Source organism: Oncorhynchus mykiss, chromosome 3 (genome assembly GCF_013265735.2).
Source record: "Oncorhynchus mykiss isolate Arlee chromosome 3, USDA_OmykA_1.1, whole genome shotgun sequence".
In the NCBI taxonomy this organism is placed as follows: Eukaryota; Metazoa; Chordata; class Actinopteri; order Salmoniformes; family Salmonidae; genus Oncorhynchus; species Oncorhynchus mykiss.
In genome coordinates, this window is record NC_048567.1 from 21772764 (window position 1) to 21790052 (window position 17289).

General features: G+C 43.1%; 1 protein-coding gene across 1 annotated transcript; it reads left to right on the forward strand.

Annotated features, from left to right (window-relative positions):
• The first annotated feature begins 904 nt into the window (after window positions 1-904).
• Window positions 905-16611, forward strand: LOC110513574 (death-associated protein kinase 2). Its single transcript, XM_036971929.1, has 12 exons — window positions 905-1340; window positions 11492-11618; window positions 11886-12107; window positions 12874-13012; window positions 13187-13316; window positions 14037-14085; window positions 14204-14230; window positions 14493-14645; window positions 14753-14798; window positions 14971-15060; window positions 15283-15369; window positions 15717-16611. The coding sequence occupies exons 2-12, from the start codon at window positions 11557-11559 to the stop codon at window positions 15795-15797; spliced, it is 1086 nt and encodes a 361-aa protein (XP_036827824.1). The 5' UTR covers window positions 905-1340; window positions 11492-11556; the 3' UTR covers window positions 15798-16611.
• Window positions 16612-17289: the final 678 nt, after the last annotated feature.

Genomic DNA, 17289 nt, shown 5'->3' on the forward strand with positions numbered 1-17289 from the left:
CTTAACTGACTTGCCTAGTTAAATAACGATTTCCGATTGTTATGAAAACTTGAAATCGGCCCTAATTAATCGACCATTCCGATGAATCGGTCGACCTCTAGTCTGGATGCTGTCTGGTTGATCGCTGCTAGTTGTCATCTTCATCTCAACTAATTTGAGTCTCAAAGCGCTGTTGCGGCCTACCTCCTTTTCCTCCTCAACCTGTACTGTCACTGCCTCGATCGCGGATCAGGCACGTTTTTTCTTTCATTCACTGCTTTTCTCACATTGGCTAACTGCGATCATCTACTTTATTCACATACTGTATGTATATTCTTCTACATTTTCGAATTTAGTCTCTCTTTACGGAAGGGCCATTAAATGCCAGTAACCAGTCGCATGTCAGGACATTTCTCATCTTTCAGCACTACGTCTACAAAGGCTATAGCAATGTATGGACTAGCTAATGATATGCTCTGGAAAACAAGCTTTTGAATGATATACGATTCAACATGGAGAGTTTTAAAAATAGCGATTGAAGTTCTACATGAAACATGCTATCAAGAACGATATTTATGGTAGGTGTAGTTGACGAGGGTTAATATAAAATTATACAAATAAAGTATTTATATACATTATTGCCAATGTATTTGTACATAATATCCCAATATCTGAAAATTGACAGATGAAGCAAAATCACAATTTTTGCCTATGGCCTTAATGGGAAAAGATAATCCAAAAGTAACTGAAAGTAGCCTAATCGGATTAAGTTACTGAGTTTGGGTAATAAAAAATTACGTTGATTACAATGTTGGACAGGTAACTAGTAACTAACGGATTACATTTAGGGTTACCTACCCAACCCTGCCTTTAGGGTACTTTTTTACCACATCACACAGTAGGCTACAACTCCAGTGCACTGTGCAGTAGGCCTATTTGCAAATGGCACGCAACATATCCAAGAAATTTGATTGTAGTAGACTAATCAGTGGATTGTTTCAGGGCCACCACAGGCACCTTTTATAGTCTACATGAATATTGAGGTTTAAAAAAAAAAAAGTATGCGAGGGCTTTCCTTGGTGTATGTCGCGTTTCTCTAGCTCCCCTGTAGGCTTGGGTAACCAAAGCGCATTGAAATAAAGGGAGCCGTCGAACCAGTCTGCCTACTACTCTCTCTCTCCGGCACGGAAACCGGTTGCTGTCGGAATACGGCACAACCTACTTATTTCATTTCAAGGGAGACAAACGTACTTTAAATCCGGGCGTTCGTAAAGCCTACTACACCGTTGAAGAAGTAGAAAGTTGTGACACGCCCAACCTCACATCAAAACTGCGCCCGAGATTATCGTGAATTTATTTGGGTGAGTAGCTTTAACTATAACCACCGTCTACAGACCTTTTTCTCAAACAAAAGATGACCCAAAATCAATTTATTTGAGTAGGCTTATTTATGAGGAGCCATTTCCCTCGTCTGTCTGTTGGTTTCATTTGATGAAAATCAAGCGGTGTTGGCCATTTAAAACATTATTTTATGAAATTTTTTTTAGGGATGTGTAATGTCATACAAAACCCATGGACGCCGCTTTTACAATGTCACAAATTACGCATCAACTTTTCCATTGTCACTTGTTTCAGGCTTGAATGGATGATGCCACGTTAGACTCTATCCTTCACACACAAGTGGCCAAAGCATTCCCCTCCCATTCTTCATGTCAATTCTCACAATTGTTTGATATAAATAACCCACTACTCATTCATGCACTCTCTCTCTCGCTCTCTCTGTTTTATGGGACATAGCTGTGGTGATACCCTATATGTGTCCTAATCTCTGGGGCTATACAGATGCCATATCTTAATTTGATCATCCCGTTGCAGTAATGTTCCTCGACAACAGGAAATGCAAACTTGTAGTGTATTCGATGTTTAAAAAGGCTTTTTTATGTAATTTCCACATAATCTCAGACTTGGTTTGCCTTAATGAAAAATGTATCAACCACAGGAGGTTGGTGGCACCTTAATTGGGGAGGATGGGCTTGTGGTAATGGCTTGTGCGGAATTAGTGGAATGGTATCAAACGCATGGATTCCATGTGTTTGATGCCATTCCGTTTGCTTCGTTCCAGCCGTTATTATGAGCCGTCCTCCCCACAGCAGCCTCCTGTGGTATCAACCCCTACAAAAAATGTCCATTGATTATAACAATTCACATTTCCTGTTGCTCCAGGATTATATTCATGTTGTGTGAAACTGGCTCAAATTAAGATACAGCATCTGTATATGCTTTTCCATTTGGACATTCAGTCCTTGACAATGGATGTACTGGAGTAGATGTTTTACTAGTGTTACAGTAGTCTAGTAGTGGACCAGAATAGGTCATGCATTTGACTGCATGTCATATACACATGCACGTACACAGAGTCACATGCACACAGTCACAAGTTCACACACAAATTAACTTTCAGGCACACCTGTTAATTGAAATGCATTCATTCCAGATGACTATCTCAACTGTGAAGTAACACATTTGGAATCATGTAGTAACCAAAAAAGTGTTAAACAAATCAAAATATATTTTAAATTTGAGATGATACAAAGTAGCCACCTGTTGCCTTGATGACAGCTTTGCACACTTGAGGCATTCTCTCAACCAGCTTCACCTGGAAGGCTTTTCAAACAGTCTTGAAGGAGTTCCCACATATGCTGAGCACTCGTTGGCTGCTTTTCCTCCACTCTGCGGTCCAACTCATCCCAAACTATCTCAATTGGGTTAAGATCGGGTGATTGTGGAGGCCAGGTCATCTGATGCAGCACTCCACCACTCTCCTTCTTGGTCAAATAGCCCTTACACCGCCTGGAGGTGTGTTGGGTAATTTTCCTGTTGAAAAACAAATGATAGTCCCACTAAGCGCAGATGGGGTGGCCTTGCATTCTAAATAAATCACAGACAGTGTCAACAGCAAAGCACCATCACACCACGTCCATGCTTCACTGTGGGAACCACACATGTGGAGATCATCCGTTCACCAACTCTGCGTCTCACAAAGACACCGGTTGGAACTAGAAATCTAAAATTTGGACTCATAGCAAGTCAAAGCAAGTCTCTTCTTATTATTGGTGTCCTTTAGTAGTGGTTTCTTTGCAGCAATTGGACCATGAAGGCCTGACTCACGCAGTCTCCTCTGAACAGTTGATGTTGAGATGTGTCTGTTACTTGAACTCTGAAGTTTTTATTTGGGCTGAAATCTGAGGTGCATTTAAGGCTAACTTATCCCTTGCAGCAGAAGTAACTCGGTCTTCCTTTCCTGTGACGGCCCTCATGAGAGCCAGTTATATCAAAGCGCTTGATGGTTTTTGCGACTGCACTTGAAGAAACTTTCGGTTCTTGAAATTTTCCGTATTGACTGACCTTCATGTCTTAAAGTAATGATGGACTGGTGTTTCTCTTTTCTTATTTGAGCTGTTCTTGCCATAATATGGACTTGGCCCTATTTGGTAAAATACCATCTTCCTTATACCACCCCTACCTTGTCACAACACAACTGATTGTAGCAAACGCATTAAGAGGCGGCAGGTAGCCTAATAGTTAGTGTTGGACTAGTAACCGAAAGGTTGGAAGATCGAATCCCTGAGCTGACAAGGTAAAAATCTGTCGTTCTGCCCCTGAAGAAGGCAGTTAACCCACTGTTCCTAGGCCGTCATTGAAAATAAGACTGACTTGCCCAGTTAAAAAAATAAAAACTTAACAAGGCACACCTGTTAATTGAAATCCATTCCAGGTGCCTACCTCATGGAGCTGGTTTAGAGAATGCCAAGCTGTCAAAGCAAAGGGTGGATACTTTAAAAAATCTCAAATATTTTGATATGTTTAACTTTTTGGGGGGAGGGGGGGGCTCCAGAGTGCGCAGCGGTCTAAGGCATTGCATCTCAGTTCTTGAGGCGTCACTATATACACCCTGGTTCGAATCCAAGCTGTATCACAACCGGCCGTGATGGGGAGTCCCATAGGGCGGCTCACAATTGGCCCAGCGTCGTCCCGGTTTGGCCGGTGTCGGCTGTCATTATAAATAAGAATTTGTTCTAAACTGACTTGCCTGGTTAAAGGTTAAAAAAAAATACAAATACATTATTACATGATTCCATATGTGTTATTTCATAGTTGTGATGTCTTCACTATTATTCTACAATTTAGAAAATAGTCAAACTAAAAAACCCTTGAATGAGTAGGTGTCTAAACTTTTGACAGGTTCTGTATACACGTCACATGTCCTGCCATTGTCTCCCAACAAAGGCATAGACACAAACACCCTGTCATCAGACTCTTCTCTTTTCAAACTAGCACACAGACACACTGTCATTTCACACATGCATGCATGCACACCACACAGACACACACATCCTGTTTTTTTTACCATATTTTTCCAGTTTGCATCAATGCATATTGTCAGACAAATGCACCGGTGTGAGCGAACACACGCACAGACAGAAAAATAATTGTGAGCCCATAGCCGCACGAAGGTGTTTGGGGGTGCGTAATTACAGGTAATATTCACACTGAGCTGAAGACCAGGGTTACGGCTTACAAGGAATTGGACATGGACGCATACAAGAAAGCCCGATATGACCTCAGACGAGACATCAAACATGCAAAAGAACAATATAGTAGGAATCCTATTCCATGGGCTCCAACTCTCATTTTATGTGGCAGGGCTCGCAGACGATAATCGATTACAAAGGGAAATCCAGCCTTTTAACGTTTTGCTCACATTTGCCATGGAGAGAGAGATCACACAATAATCCTAAAAACAGGGGCTTTCACGAAGGGAGCATAAAAAGATTGTGATCTCGCTCTCCATGGCCGATGTGAGCAAAACATTTAAACGGGTTAACAATCACAAGGCCGCCTGCCAGACAGAATACCAGGGTTCGTTCTCAAAGCATGCGCAGACCAGCTGTTGGGTGTCTTCACAGACGACATTTTCAATATCTCCTTGTCCCAGTCTGTAATCCCAACACGTTTCAAGCTGACCAACATTGTCTAAATGACTATCGCCCTGTAGCACTCACATCTGTAATTATGAAGTGCTTAGAAAGGCTGGTCATGACACACATTAACAACATCATCCCAGACTCCCTAGACCCACTCCAATTTGCATACTGCCCCAATAGATCCACAGATGATGCAATCTCAATTGCACTTCATACTGCCCTCTCCCACCTGGGCAAAAGGGGAAATAACTATGTGAGAATGCTGTTCCTAGACTACAGCTCAGCGTTCTACTCCATAGTCCCCACCAAGCTCATCACCAAGTTATGGACTGAACCCATCCCTCTGCAACTGGACCCTGGTCTTCCTGACAGGTCGAACCCAGGTGGTGAGGGTAGGCAAGAACACCTCCACCATGATGTCCCTCAACACGGGGCCCCTGTGTACTCCCTGTTCACCCCCGTGTACTCCCTGTTCACCCCCGTGTACTCCCTTAATCCCCTCCTGTACTCCCTGTTCACCCACGACTGTGTGGCCACGCACAACTCAAACACCATCAAGTTTGCTGACGACACGACGGTGGTAGGCCTGATAGACGGCGATGAGTCAGCCTACAGGGAGGAGGTCAGAGACTTACCAGTGTGATGCCAGGACATCAACCTCTCCCTCAACTTCAGTAAGACCAAGGAGCTGATCATGGACTATAGGAGAAAGAGGGGAGAGCACGCCCCCATCCACATCGACAGGGCTGTTGTGGAGCGGGTCGAGAGCTTCAAGTTCCTTGGCGGCCACATCATTAATGACTTAACATGGTCCACACCTGCACAGTCGTGAAGCGGGCATGGCAGCACCTCTTCCCCCTCCGGAGGCTGAAAAGATTTGGCATGGGCCCTCGGATCCTCAAAGTTCTACAGCTGCACCATCGAGAACATCTAGACTGGCTGCATCACCACTTGGTGTGGTAAATGACAGCAAAGCACTACAGAGGGTGATGTGAACAGGCCAGTACATCACTGGGGCTGAGCTCCCTGCCATCCAGGACATTTTATATCAGGCAGTGTCAGAGGAAGGCCCGAATTGCCATGGACTGTTCACTCTGCTACCATACAGTCGTGGCCAAAGGTTTTGAGAATGACACAAATATAAATTTTCACAAAGTCTGCTGCCTCAGTTTGTATGATGGCAATTTGCATATACTCCAGAATGTTACGAAGAGTGATCAGATGAATTGCAATTAATTGCAATGTCCCTCTTTGCCATGCAAATGAACTGAATCCCCAAAAAACATTTCCACTGCATTTCAGCCCTGCCACAAAAGGACCAGCTGACATCATGTCAGGGATTCAATTGTTAACACAGGTGTGAGTGTTGACAAGGCTGGGGATCACTCTGTCATGCTGATTGACTTTGAATAGCAGACTGGAAGCTTCAAAAGGAGGGTGGTGCTTGGAATCATTGTTCTTCCTCTGTCAACCATGGTTACCTGCATGGAAACACGTGCCGTCATCATTGCTTTGCACAAAAAGGGCTTCACAGGCAAGTATATTTCTGCCAGTAAGATTGCCCATAAATTAACCATTTATCGGATCATCAAGAACTTCAAAGAGAGCGGTTCAATTGTTGTGAAGAAGGCTTCAGGGCGCCCAAGAAAGTCAAGCAAGTTCCAGGACCATAACCTAAAGTTGATTCAGCTGCGGGATCGGGGCACCACCAGTACAGAGCTTGCTCAGGAATGGCAGCAGGCAGCTGTGAGCGCCTCACTCTGCGTGCAGATGCAAAGACTTTTGGAGGATGGCCTGGTGTCAAGAAGGGCAGCAAAGAAGCCACTTCTCTCCAGGGAAAAACATCAGGGACAGACTGGTATTCTGCAAAAGGTACAGGGATTGGACTGCTGAGGACTGGGGTAAAGTCATTTTCTCTGATGAATCCCCTTTCCGATTGTTTGGGGTATCCGGAAAAAAGCTTGTCTGGAGAAGACAAGGTGAGCGCTACCATCAGTCCTGTGTCATGCCAACAGTAAAGCATCCTGAGACCATTCATATGTGGGGATTGCTTCTCAGCCAAGGGAGTGGGCTCACTCACAATTTTGCCTAAGAACACAGCAATGAATAAAGAATGGTACCAACACATCCTCAGAGAGCAACTTCTCCCAACCATCCAGGAACAGTTGGGTGACGAACAATGCCTTTTCCAGCATGATGGAGCACCTTGGCATAAGGCAAAAGTGATAACTAAGTGGCTCGGGGAACAAAACGTCGATATTTTGGGTCCATGGCCAGGAAACTCCCCAGACCTTAATCCCATTGAGAACTTGTGGTCAATCCTCAAGAGGCGGGTGGACAAACAAAAACCCACAAATTCTGATAAACTCCAAGCATTGATTATGCAAGAATGGGCTGCCATCAGTCAGGATGTGGCCCAGAAGTTAATTGACAGCATGCCAGGGAGTATTGCAGAGGTCTTGAAAAAGAAGGGTCAACACTGCAAATATTGACTCTTTGCATCAACTTCATGTAACTGTCAATAAAAGCCTTAGACACTTATGAAATGCTTGTAATTATACTTCAGTATTCCATAGTAACATCTGACAAAAATATCTAAAGACACTGAGGCAGCAGACTTTGAATTAATATTTGTCATTCTCAAAACTTTTGGCCACGACTGTACATTGATCTGGTACTCCCTGTATATAGCTCCATTCTTGTGTATTTTATTTTCTTCCTCTTGTTACTACACTGCTCAAAAAATAAAGGGAACACTTTTAAACAACACAATGTAACTCCAAGTCAATCACACTTCTGTGAAATCAAACTGTCCACTTAGGAAGCAACACTGATTGACAATAAATTTCACATACTGTTGTGCAAATGGAATAGACAACAGGTGGAAATTATAGGCCATTAGCAAGACACCCCCAATAAAGGAGTGGTTCAGCAGGTGGTGACCACAGACCACTTCTCAGTTCCTATGCTTCCTGGCTGATGTTTTGGTCACTTTTGAATGCTGGCGGTGCTTTCACTCTAGTGGTAGCATGAGACGGAGTCTACAACCCACACAAGTGGCTCAGGTAGTGCAGCTCATCCATGAGCTGATGGCACATCAATGCGAGCTGTGGCAAGAAGGTTTGCTGTGTCTGTCAGCGTAGTGTCCAGAGCATGGAGGCGCTACCAGGAGACAGGCCAGTACATCAGGAGACGTGGAGGAGGCCGTAGCAGGGCAACAACCCAGCAGCAGGACCGCTACCTCCACCTTTGTGCAAGGAGGAGCAAGAGGAGCACTGCCAGAGCCCTGCAAAATGACCTCCAGCAGGCTACAAATGTGCATGTGTCTGCTCAAACGGTCAGAAACAGACTCCATGAGGGTGGTATGAGGGCCCGACGTCCACAGGTGGGGGTTGTGCTTACAGCCCAACACCGTGCAGGACGTTTGGCATTTGCCAGAGAACACCAAGATTGGCAAATTCACCACTGGCGCCCTGTGCTCTTCACAGATGAAAGCAGGTTCACACTGAGCACATGTGACAGACGTGACAGACGTGACAGAGTCTGGAGACGCCGTGGAGAACGTTCTGCTGCCTGCAACATCCTCCAGCATGACCGGTTTGGCGGTGGGTCAGTCTTGGTGTGGGGTGGCATTTCTTTGGGGGGGCCGCACAGCCCTCCATGTGCTCGCCAGAGGTAACCTGACTGCCATTAGGTACCGAGATGAGATCCTCAGACTCCTTGTGAGACCATATGCTGGTGCAGTTGGCCCTGGGTTCCTCCTGGGTTCCTCCTAATGCAAGACAATGCTAGACCTCATGTGGCTGGAGTGTGTCAGCAGTTCCTGCAAGAGGAAGGCATTGATGCTATGGACTGGCCCGCCCGTTCCCCAGACCTGACTCCAATTGAGCACATCTGGGACATCATGTCTCGCTCCATCCACCAACGCCACGTTGCACCACAGACTGTCCAGGAGTTGGCGGATGCTTTAGTCCAGGTCTGGGAGGAGATCCCTCAGGAGACCATCCGCCACTTCATCAGGAGTATGCCCAGGCATTGTAGGGAGGTCATACAGGCACGTGGAGGCCACACACACTACTGAGCCTCATTTTGACTTGTTTTAAGGACATTACATCAAAGTTGGATCAGCCTGTAGTGTGATTTTCCACTTTAATTTTGAGTGTGACTCCAAATCCAGACCTCCATGGGTTGATAAATTTGATTTCCATTGATAATTTTTGCGTGATTTTTGTTGTCAGCACATTCAACTATGTAAAGAAAAAAGTATTTCATAAGAATATTTCATTCATTCAGATCTAGGATGTGTTATTTTAGTGTTCCCTTTATTTTTTTGAGCAGTGTATTTAGTTATTAATATCTTTAAACTCTGCATCCTTGGGAAGGGCTCGTAAGTAAGCATTTCACGGTAAGGTCTACACCAGTTTTATTTAGCGCATGCGACAAATAAAATGTTGATTTGGTATGTAGTGATAGAACTTCCCATGACTGAGTGTGAGGAGTATATTGATGTATTATCCGACTATTGATTGGAACCCGTTATCATGCCGTGCATCACTCATACACAGTAGAAACTCCCAGGCCCTGTAGACGTGCCACATAGGGGCATATGGACACACCTCTCTGTCTTTCTCTTTTCACAGAATGATTCTCATCTGTGTTGCGGTTAAGCAGAACACATTGGCCCGTGGTTAGTTAGTGTGTGTGTGTGCTGACAGCACATTGGGGTGTTCACTGATAAATGAAGGATGTTTCCGGGGATATGTAAATATTTACAGATACAGAGCATGCCTTTGTGCTCCAGCATCAGCATGGAAGGATGTGTGTTGGTGGTTGTGTGTGAAGAATAATTATTTAGTTTTCGTTGCTAAATCAAAAAGCCATAATGGAACATTTGTTAAGTATTCATTAACGTGCCGTAGTAACATCTCTATTACCCATTTAACATTCATAAACACGCAGCAGAAAATGTCTGTTCTATATAAAACATCCGGATAAGGGCGCTGTCAGTGGCTGCCTTTGTTCAAGTTATCAGTGTTAGTGCAGGACTAACCATCAAACACACACATGAAATGCAAGGAAGCAGTGTAGTTGGTTTTTTTGAGGCTTTTCCAATCGCTTTGGTGATCTTTTCACAAGTACGTGGTGAATTTTCTAATCTCTTAGTACAAAACTCCAAACTGGTAAGACTTGTAAAACATCAAATCTTATATTCAAAACCTTTTTTATTTTGTATTCATTTTGTTTGGAGACTTTCACCACACAAGCATTAATCCAAAATATGTTTAGGGAAAGGGGGATACCAGTCAGTTGTACAACTGAATGCATTCAACTGAAGTGTGTCTTCCCCACTGAATCAGAGAGGTGCGGGGGGGCTGCCATAATCGACATCTATGTCTTTGGTGCCTGGGGAACAGTGGGTTAACTGCCTTGCTCAGGGGCAGAATGACAGATTTTTACCTTGTCAGTTCGGGGATTTGATCCAGCAAACTTTCAGTTATTGGCCCAATGTTCTAACCACTAGTTTACTGTGAAATACCATGAGAACATTGATTTAATCACCAAAATGCATCATGATATCTTCTCAATTTAGTTATTTTAACTAACAGTTAATCTAATAGCAGCAAATGCAAAATTGCCCTTTGAATGTAATATGCTACAGTAATGTATATTACACTGTTTTCACATTAGGCAATACACTGGCACTACCCATAAAAATAGACTGAAAATGTATTTAATTTCTATCCCATGCGTGATTTAAATTTAAAGGGACTGTTCCCACGTTCAGGGAGACTGCATTCACAGTAAATGCTGCATATGTCACCTCAATCAGAAATTACCTTTAAATTTCAATCGCGTTATAGCGCTGAACTTTCACAATACAAATTTAATTGGGGCCTAGATGCTACAGAGCAGATCTTCAGCATTAAGTATTGCATCGAGTCAATTGGAAATGTGCTTAGAGTTTTGAAACGACTGCCTTTTTGAGGATCTGTTTTGTACTAACCGTTGTGACATACTTGTGAACATCTCACCAAAGCCATTGAAAAAACTGTAATGTTATGCAAATCATGGGGTTTGGCTGTTTTCTTGTGTTCGTAGCTACGCGAAGTAGAGATGATAAATACATTTGAAAAAATCCCACCAAACCCTCCCCCCCAAGCCAACCTAAAACATCTGGAAAGGGGGATACCTAGTCAGTTGTTCAACTGAAATGTGTCTTCCGCATTTAACCCAACTCCTCTGACTCTGCCAGCGAACATGGTTGTGTGGGTCGGTGTGCGTGTGTGCCTTTTTTTTCAATTTATGTCCATGTCTGTTTCCATTAGTTTATAGTTTATCTACTTTGGTCTTGCTGCTATACGCTTGTCATAATTCTATCTACACACAGAGTTCTGTTTATTGTCCTGGCATTCTTCCATGGTTCCTGATGCTGTCTGGTGCCTTTACTTGCTTCTATCTTTGAAATACATTTTAGTTTACCTTCCACATCTGTTCTGTCATCCCTCTTTCTTCCCTCACTTCTACAGAATGCAGTAGCTCTGGGAAACAATCAGAAAAAAAGAGTGTGAGGGGGGGGAAAAAGAGCAAGACCATGGCTCAGATTAAGCTGCAGAATGTGGAGGACTACTATGAGATTGGAGAGGTTCTTGGCAGGTGAGTGAGAAGGTTTGGAGTAGAGAATGAAACGGCGCTAGACTTGAATTTACATTCATTTGAATTTAACTTTACGTAATTTACTTATAAAGCTAGAAATACACTGCTAAGTAAATGGTACTAGAAAGGTGCAATGCCCCTCAGTTTCTCTCTCATCTCAAATTCAAACAAGCTTTAGGCCTATTAGCATCACAGGAGTAGTTCAGCGTAATATCGAGCACAATGCAAAAGTTCTCTATGATAACATCTCTCTCTGGCCCCCTCTAGTGGTCACTTTGGGCAAGTGCGTGCGGTGCTGGAGCGTGCATCCGGGGTCCGCTGGGCGGGGAAGTTCCTGAAGCTGCGTCGGAGCGCCAGTAGTCGCCTGGGCCTGGAGAGGAAGAGTGTGGAGAGGGAGGTGGAGATACTGCAGAGCCTGCAGCACGCCAACGTCATGGCCCTCAGGGACGTGTTTGAGAGTCGCGCTGAGGTGGTGCTCATCGTGGAGCTGTGAGTCAAGTGGGGACAGATGGAGGGAGGGGGAGACCTCTGCTGGTCTCTGTCTGTCGTCCCCCCCTCAGCCCACAGCAGGTGGGATGGAAATAGTTGCGTGGAGCACCACTCTCACTCCCACCCTGTTTAATGGGAACACAATGAGAAGCACTTGGTCCCGTCATCCCATCTAATCCTCCTATCAATACTAGCACTAATCTAATAGTCCAGGCCAGACAGACCACTCAAAACTATTAATATAACTGAACAACCCACAGACACACACAACTGCAATCCACCTGGTGCTGTACTCCAAGAGGCAAGAGTGTGCATGAATAAAAGATCTTGAAGCAAATTTTTAGGCTGATTCGCTTTTGAGTAAGTTTAATAGGAATGACTGAGATGCCATTTTATAAGTCGATAGATGTAAGATCTTAATTTGAGCCAGTTTGATACAGCAGGGAAACAATTCTGCAGCAACAAGACATTTTAATTATTATGTGGATTATCATTAATGGACATTTATGTAGGGGTTGATACATTATTCATAAAGGAAAATCAAGTCTGAAATTTCAAAGTGGAAATTAAACTTCAGAAGCCTTTTAAAGTCTCAAATATATTAATGGTTTTAAATGTTCTCCTGTAACAGGATGGTCAAATTAAGATCCTACATCTGTATGTGAGAAAGATATTCTACTGACAAACTTACATCTATTTAATTCTATTTATTTTTTCTCTCTTTTTCTCTCTCCTCCTCTCCCCTCCCCTCCCATCTCTGCTCTAGTATCAGTGGTGGGGAGCTGTTTGATTTCATAGCAGAGAAGGAGAGCTTGTCTGAGGAGGAGGCCATAGAGTTCCTGAAGCAGATCCTCAAGGGAGTTGGCTTTATGCACACTAAGAACATTGCCCACTTTGACCTCAAGGTGAGACACACAAGGATAGCAATAGAGCTGATAGAAAGCAGTGTTTCCCCGTTCCGTGAATTAGGTGGGACGGGCCCCTCCTTTCCTGACCCTTGACTAAATCCATTTGGGCTGTTTTTCATTCCGTCAGGATTTGGCATTGTGTGTGTGTAACGCTCTCTGTTTTCCATTTAGCCAGAGAACATCATGCTGGCAGACAAGATGATGCCACACCCCCACATCAAGATCATTGACTTTGGACTGGCCCATCGCCTCAAACAGGGGGAGGAGTACAGGAGCCTCTCTGGGACCCCACAGTACATCGGTAAGTGGAACATTCCACGTGTTTACTGTCTGTGTTTGGTGGTGGAAATTGTGTCAGTCAGTATGTGTGAGCATTTTGTTAGTGTGTGATAATGGTGTGTGTCTTCCTGTCTGTTTTAGTTTTTATTTAGCCTGAGCCTCTCGAAAGGTGCTGAAGTTTCCATGGAGACAGTTTCCAATGGGTAGTAGTGTGGTTGTGGACAGGATGTGACATCAGAACACGTGGTGGGGCACTGGGGGTAGTGAGAGATGTGTGACTAGGTGAGAAGTTTCAACAGGCCTGAAGTACGTGATGCAACCTGAGTCGCCAACACAAAGAGTGTAACGGAATGATTACTTGCATGGGGATTATTGTAGGGCCATGGATTATACCATAACCCACTCATTCCCCAACTAGTTGCCCATTTTCATGTGTTTTACTGTAAGAATTTAGAGCATTTAAAGTCGGTTAGAGAATACCATTATACTGTGCAACAGCAGTGTTCACATCACCCAGTGTTTCCCTAACACAATGACACAGTGACTGTTGTGACAAAAGGAAGTGACACTCTCCTCTATTGTATTCTCAGGTCCTTACAAAATATGTCACTCTATTTTTTGACTATCTGTTCTTTTCATCTCTTACACATACTTTGTTTTTCTGGATAAGGCTGGATTGTGTTGTGTGTGTGTGTCTCATGATTTCTCTCTTTCTCGCTCTCCCTTTCCGTTCTCCTCCCAGCCCCTGAGGTGATTAACTACGAACCCCTGAGCGAGGCAGCCGACATGTGGTAACCATTACTACAATGTTATTCATTAGAAAAACAAAATGTCCCAGCTGCCTTGACTGCCGGGGTAAATAGTTTTGTGCACAAAGTCACTCATATCTCTCTTCTCTTTCCTCTCCAGGAGTATTGGTGTGATAACCTACATATTGTGAGTATACAGAACAAGTGGACAATTTGAACTTGACGTATCGTAGCTACCAGTGGAGGTTGGTGGGAGGAGCTATAGGATGACGGGCTAATTGTAATGTCTGGAATTAAATTTATGGAACAGTATCAAATATGAAACCACGTTTGACTCCATTCCATTTATTACATTGCAGCCATTACAATGAGCCTGTCCTCCTATAGCTCCGCCCACCAGCCTCCTCTGGTAGCTACACATATTCTCTAATACCCCCCCTATTCTACAGGTTGAGTGGTTTGTCCCCCTTTCAAGGAGATAATGATGAAGAGACACTAAAGAACATCGTGGGGATGATCTATGAGTTTGAAGAGATCTATTTCAACCAGACCAGCGCCATGGCCAAAGACTTTATTGAGAAACTGCTGGTCAAAGACCCAATGTAAACAAATGGTCACGCATTCATTTATTAGTGTAATTGATATGGTTGTCTATAACGTCTGTATACTATGCAACAGTCTATTACTTAATGATGTGTCCCCCCTACAGAGAGAGAATGACAGCGAATGAATGTCTAGTACACCCTTGGATCAAGGTGAGATATAATTGTGATTTGATTGGGGTAACTTTAATACATAAACCCAACATAAGGACATTATAAGGTTTGAGTAGGAAAGTTGTGAATATGATTCACACTGGAAAGCATGTCACTTTGGATAAAGGCTAAAGCGTCTATTAAAATATCACGTTAATTCCTTGTTTATCAGCCCCTCACGCGCAAACAGGCGGCTAACAGAAGTCGATCATCCATCAACATGAAAAGCTTCAAGAAGTTCAACGCCAAGAGGAAATGGAAGGTAAATGCCAGTGGTGCATCTCAGTACTCCAAAGTAGCTTCCTCTTCTTTTCTTCTACCGTATCTGCATTGGTGTGCAGTAGTTCTACAATACTGGTGAGAGGGGGACACCTGCTGGTCCAGACATTGTATTGCACCATATTTTCCTTCTTAATCTTTCGAAAGTACTGCTTTCCTATGGACACCTCTTTTCATACCCTTCTTAAACCCCCCCTCTCTGTAGATGTCGTTTAACATGGTGTGGGCGTGTAACAGATTATTTCGCCTGCAGTTGCAGTGTAAAAGCAGGTCGCAGGAGGACCCGGAACTGGTAAGAGAGCAGAAAGGACTGGGTCTAGACCTGGAGAAATGCTGGCTTCTGCCCTTTTATTAAAGTCTGACTAAGACCTGTAGAACTAACTGTGTGTACTGTCTGGGCAATCAATAATGCCAATTTTAATCAATCGTAATATACTAATCAATTACATACCATGGAAGGAACAAAAACAGGAAAACTACACCCCTAGCAGACAAATGTTGCACCCATATTTCATAATAATATTACTATACCTTTATTTGAACTGTTATCAATTCTTTATTATCCTCTCAATATCAACATATTGATGAGGCTGTTGATATGCTTATATCTGACTATCTCTGCATTTGTCCCCTTGTCAGAGACAGTGTGAGAGCGACCAGGAGGACACGGAGACCAAGCCTGCTTCTCTCATTCGCCGTAGACTCAGCAGCAATTCCTAAATAAGTCCACTGGGGTCACTAACACAGCCTCAGACCACCTCTATCCATCCCACCATGGGGAAACGGAGAGAAGTCTTGTGAGTGATGCACCGGTCAACAATACTCTAAGTTACAGAATGACTGACTATGGCAGTGACGATACGCATAACGAACACGTGATGTGCAGGTGCCTAAAGCCAGTGTTGGTCCACAGAGTTGAATCTTAATGTCTCAGACATGGTTCCTGATAAAAACCAGTGTAGTTTACAAACCGCTTCTGTTGCACCTCACCCCCATTTGACCTAGGGTGTAGCCATTTTCTGAAATGTATTTGTGCCTTTTAAGTTTGACATATTTATTTTCTGAAAATGCCAAAACCTTTGTTTAGGTTTGATGGTTTACAGGATCGAGTTTGTCCCACTTATAGCTAACCTCAATTGCAATTATTCTGCCTTACAATATTATGTGGTTATTATTTAGCCTCTGATATTGTTGACTGCTGTGTGCCTATCAAAGGTCAAGACTTTTCCAAACTGATTTTATTTCATTTTCTTAGACATATGCATTTCATACAATTAACTAGAAAAAGTACTTGGTAACATACATTATTTGAATGTGTCATCATTTTGATATAAGCTTATACAGAGCTACTGTACTATACACAGTTTTAGCCATGTTTGACACTGACACGTGGTCTTAGTGTGTAGAGCCCTTAAAAGCCTTACCAAACTTCATCTTAGATATACTTTGTTGAACATTTCAACTATCTTTGGCTTATGTCAAATTTACAGTTTTTTTAAATGGAAAGCTATTTTATAACCTTGTGTAGGCTTGTTTTATATATATATATATATATATATATATATATATATATATATATATATATATATATATATATAATAATGAGAGTTTAATACTGACAACCATGTTTTGTGAATTGTGTGATGGTGAATAAAAAATGTTTGTCTATGATGTTAAAGCTATTACAGTATATACGTTTGTTGCTTTGAAAGCACACCGTTTTTAAAAAGACAGCAGACTATTTGCACTGGGTTGAGTCATCAGTTTCTGTGGCACATGTTACCATATTTGAACCATGAGATCAAGATAGTCAGTGAACTGCAACCTGTATCTAGCTTGATCTCAGTGAACCTAAAGTGAACATCACAATCATTGTGAAAGTTCATTGTAACAGACAAACAGTTTAGAAGAAGTGAAGCCTACAAACTTCAGTCTTTCAGTTCTTATTCTAAGTGTTCTAAATTGGTTCCAGGCTGTCATCCTCTTGTTCTTATCGAAGGGTGGGAAATTGTTGCCATTTTCCTCTGGGTTTATACAAGGGTATGGAGGTTTTGAAACTGGGGGTTGAATAGTTGGCACTTCCAAGATGAGCAGGATCCAAGGAGTCAGCAGCATTCTTGGAGAGAGGGGGCCAATGAAATAAAGAGCTTTCACACACTGTAAATTCCTGAATCTGCCCATGCCTTCTCTCCTTCCAATGTGCACCCTACAG

Coding starts and splice junctions, on each gene's coding strand:
- LOC110513574 (XM_036971929.1), top strand. CDS start 11,557: ATGGCTCAGATTAAGCTGCAGAATGTGGAGGACTACTATGAGATTGGA. Junction 13,317..14,036: donor TGGGACCCCACAGTACATCG/GTAAGTGGAACA, acceptor TTCTCCTCCCAG/CCCCTGAGGTGATTAACTAC. Junction 14,086..14,203: donor AGCGAGGCAGCCGACATGTG/GTAACCATTACT, acceptor TTTCCTCTCCAG/GAGTATTGGTGTGATAACCT.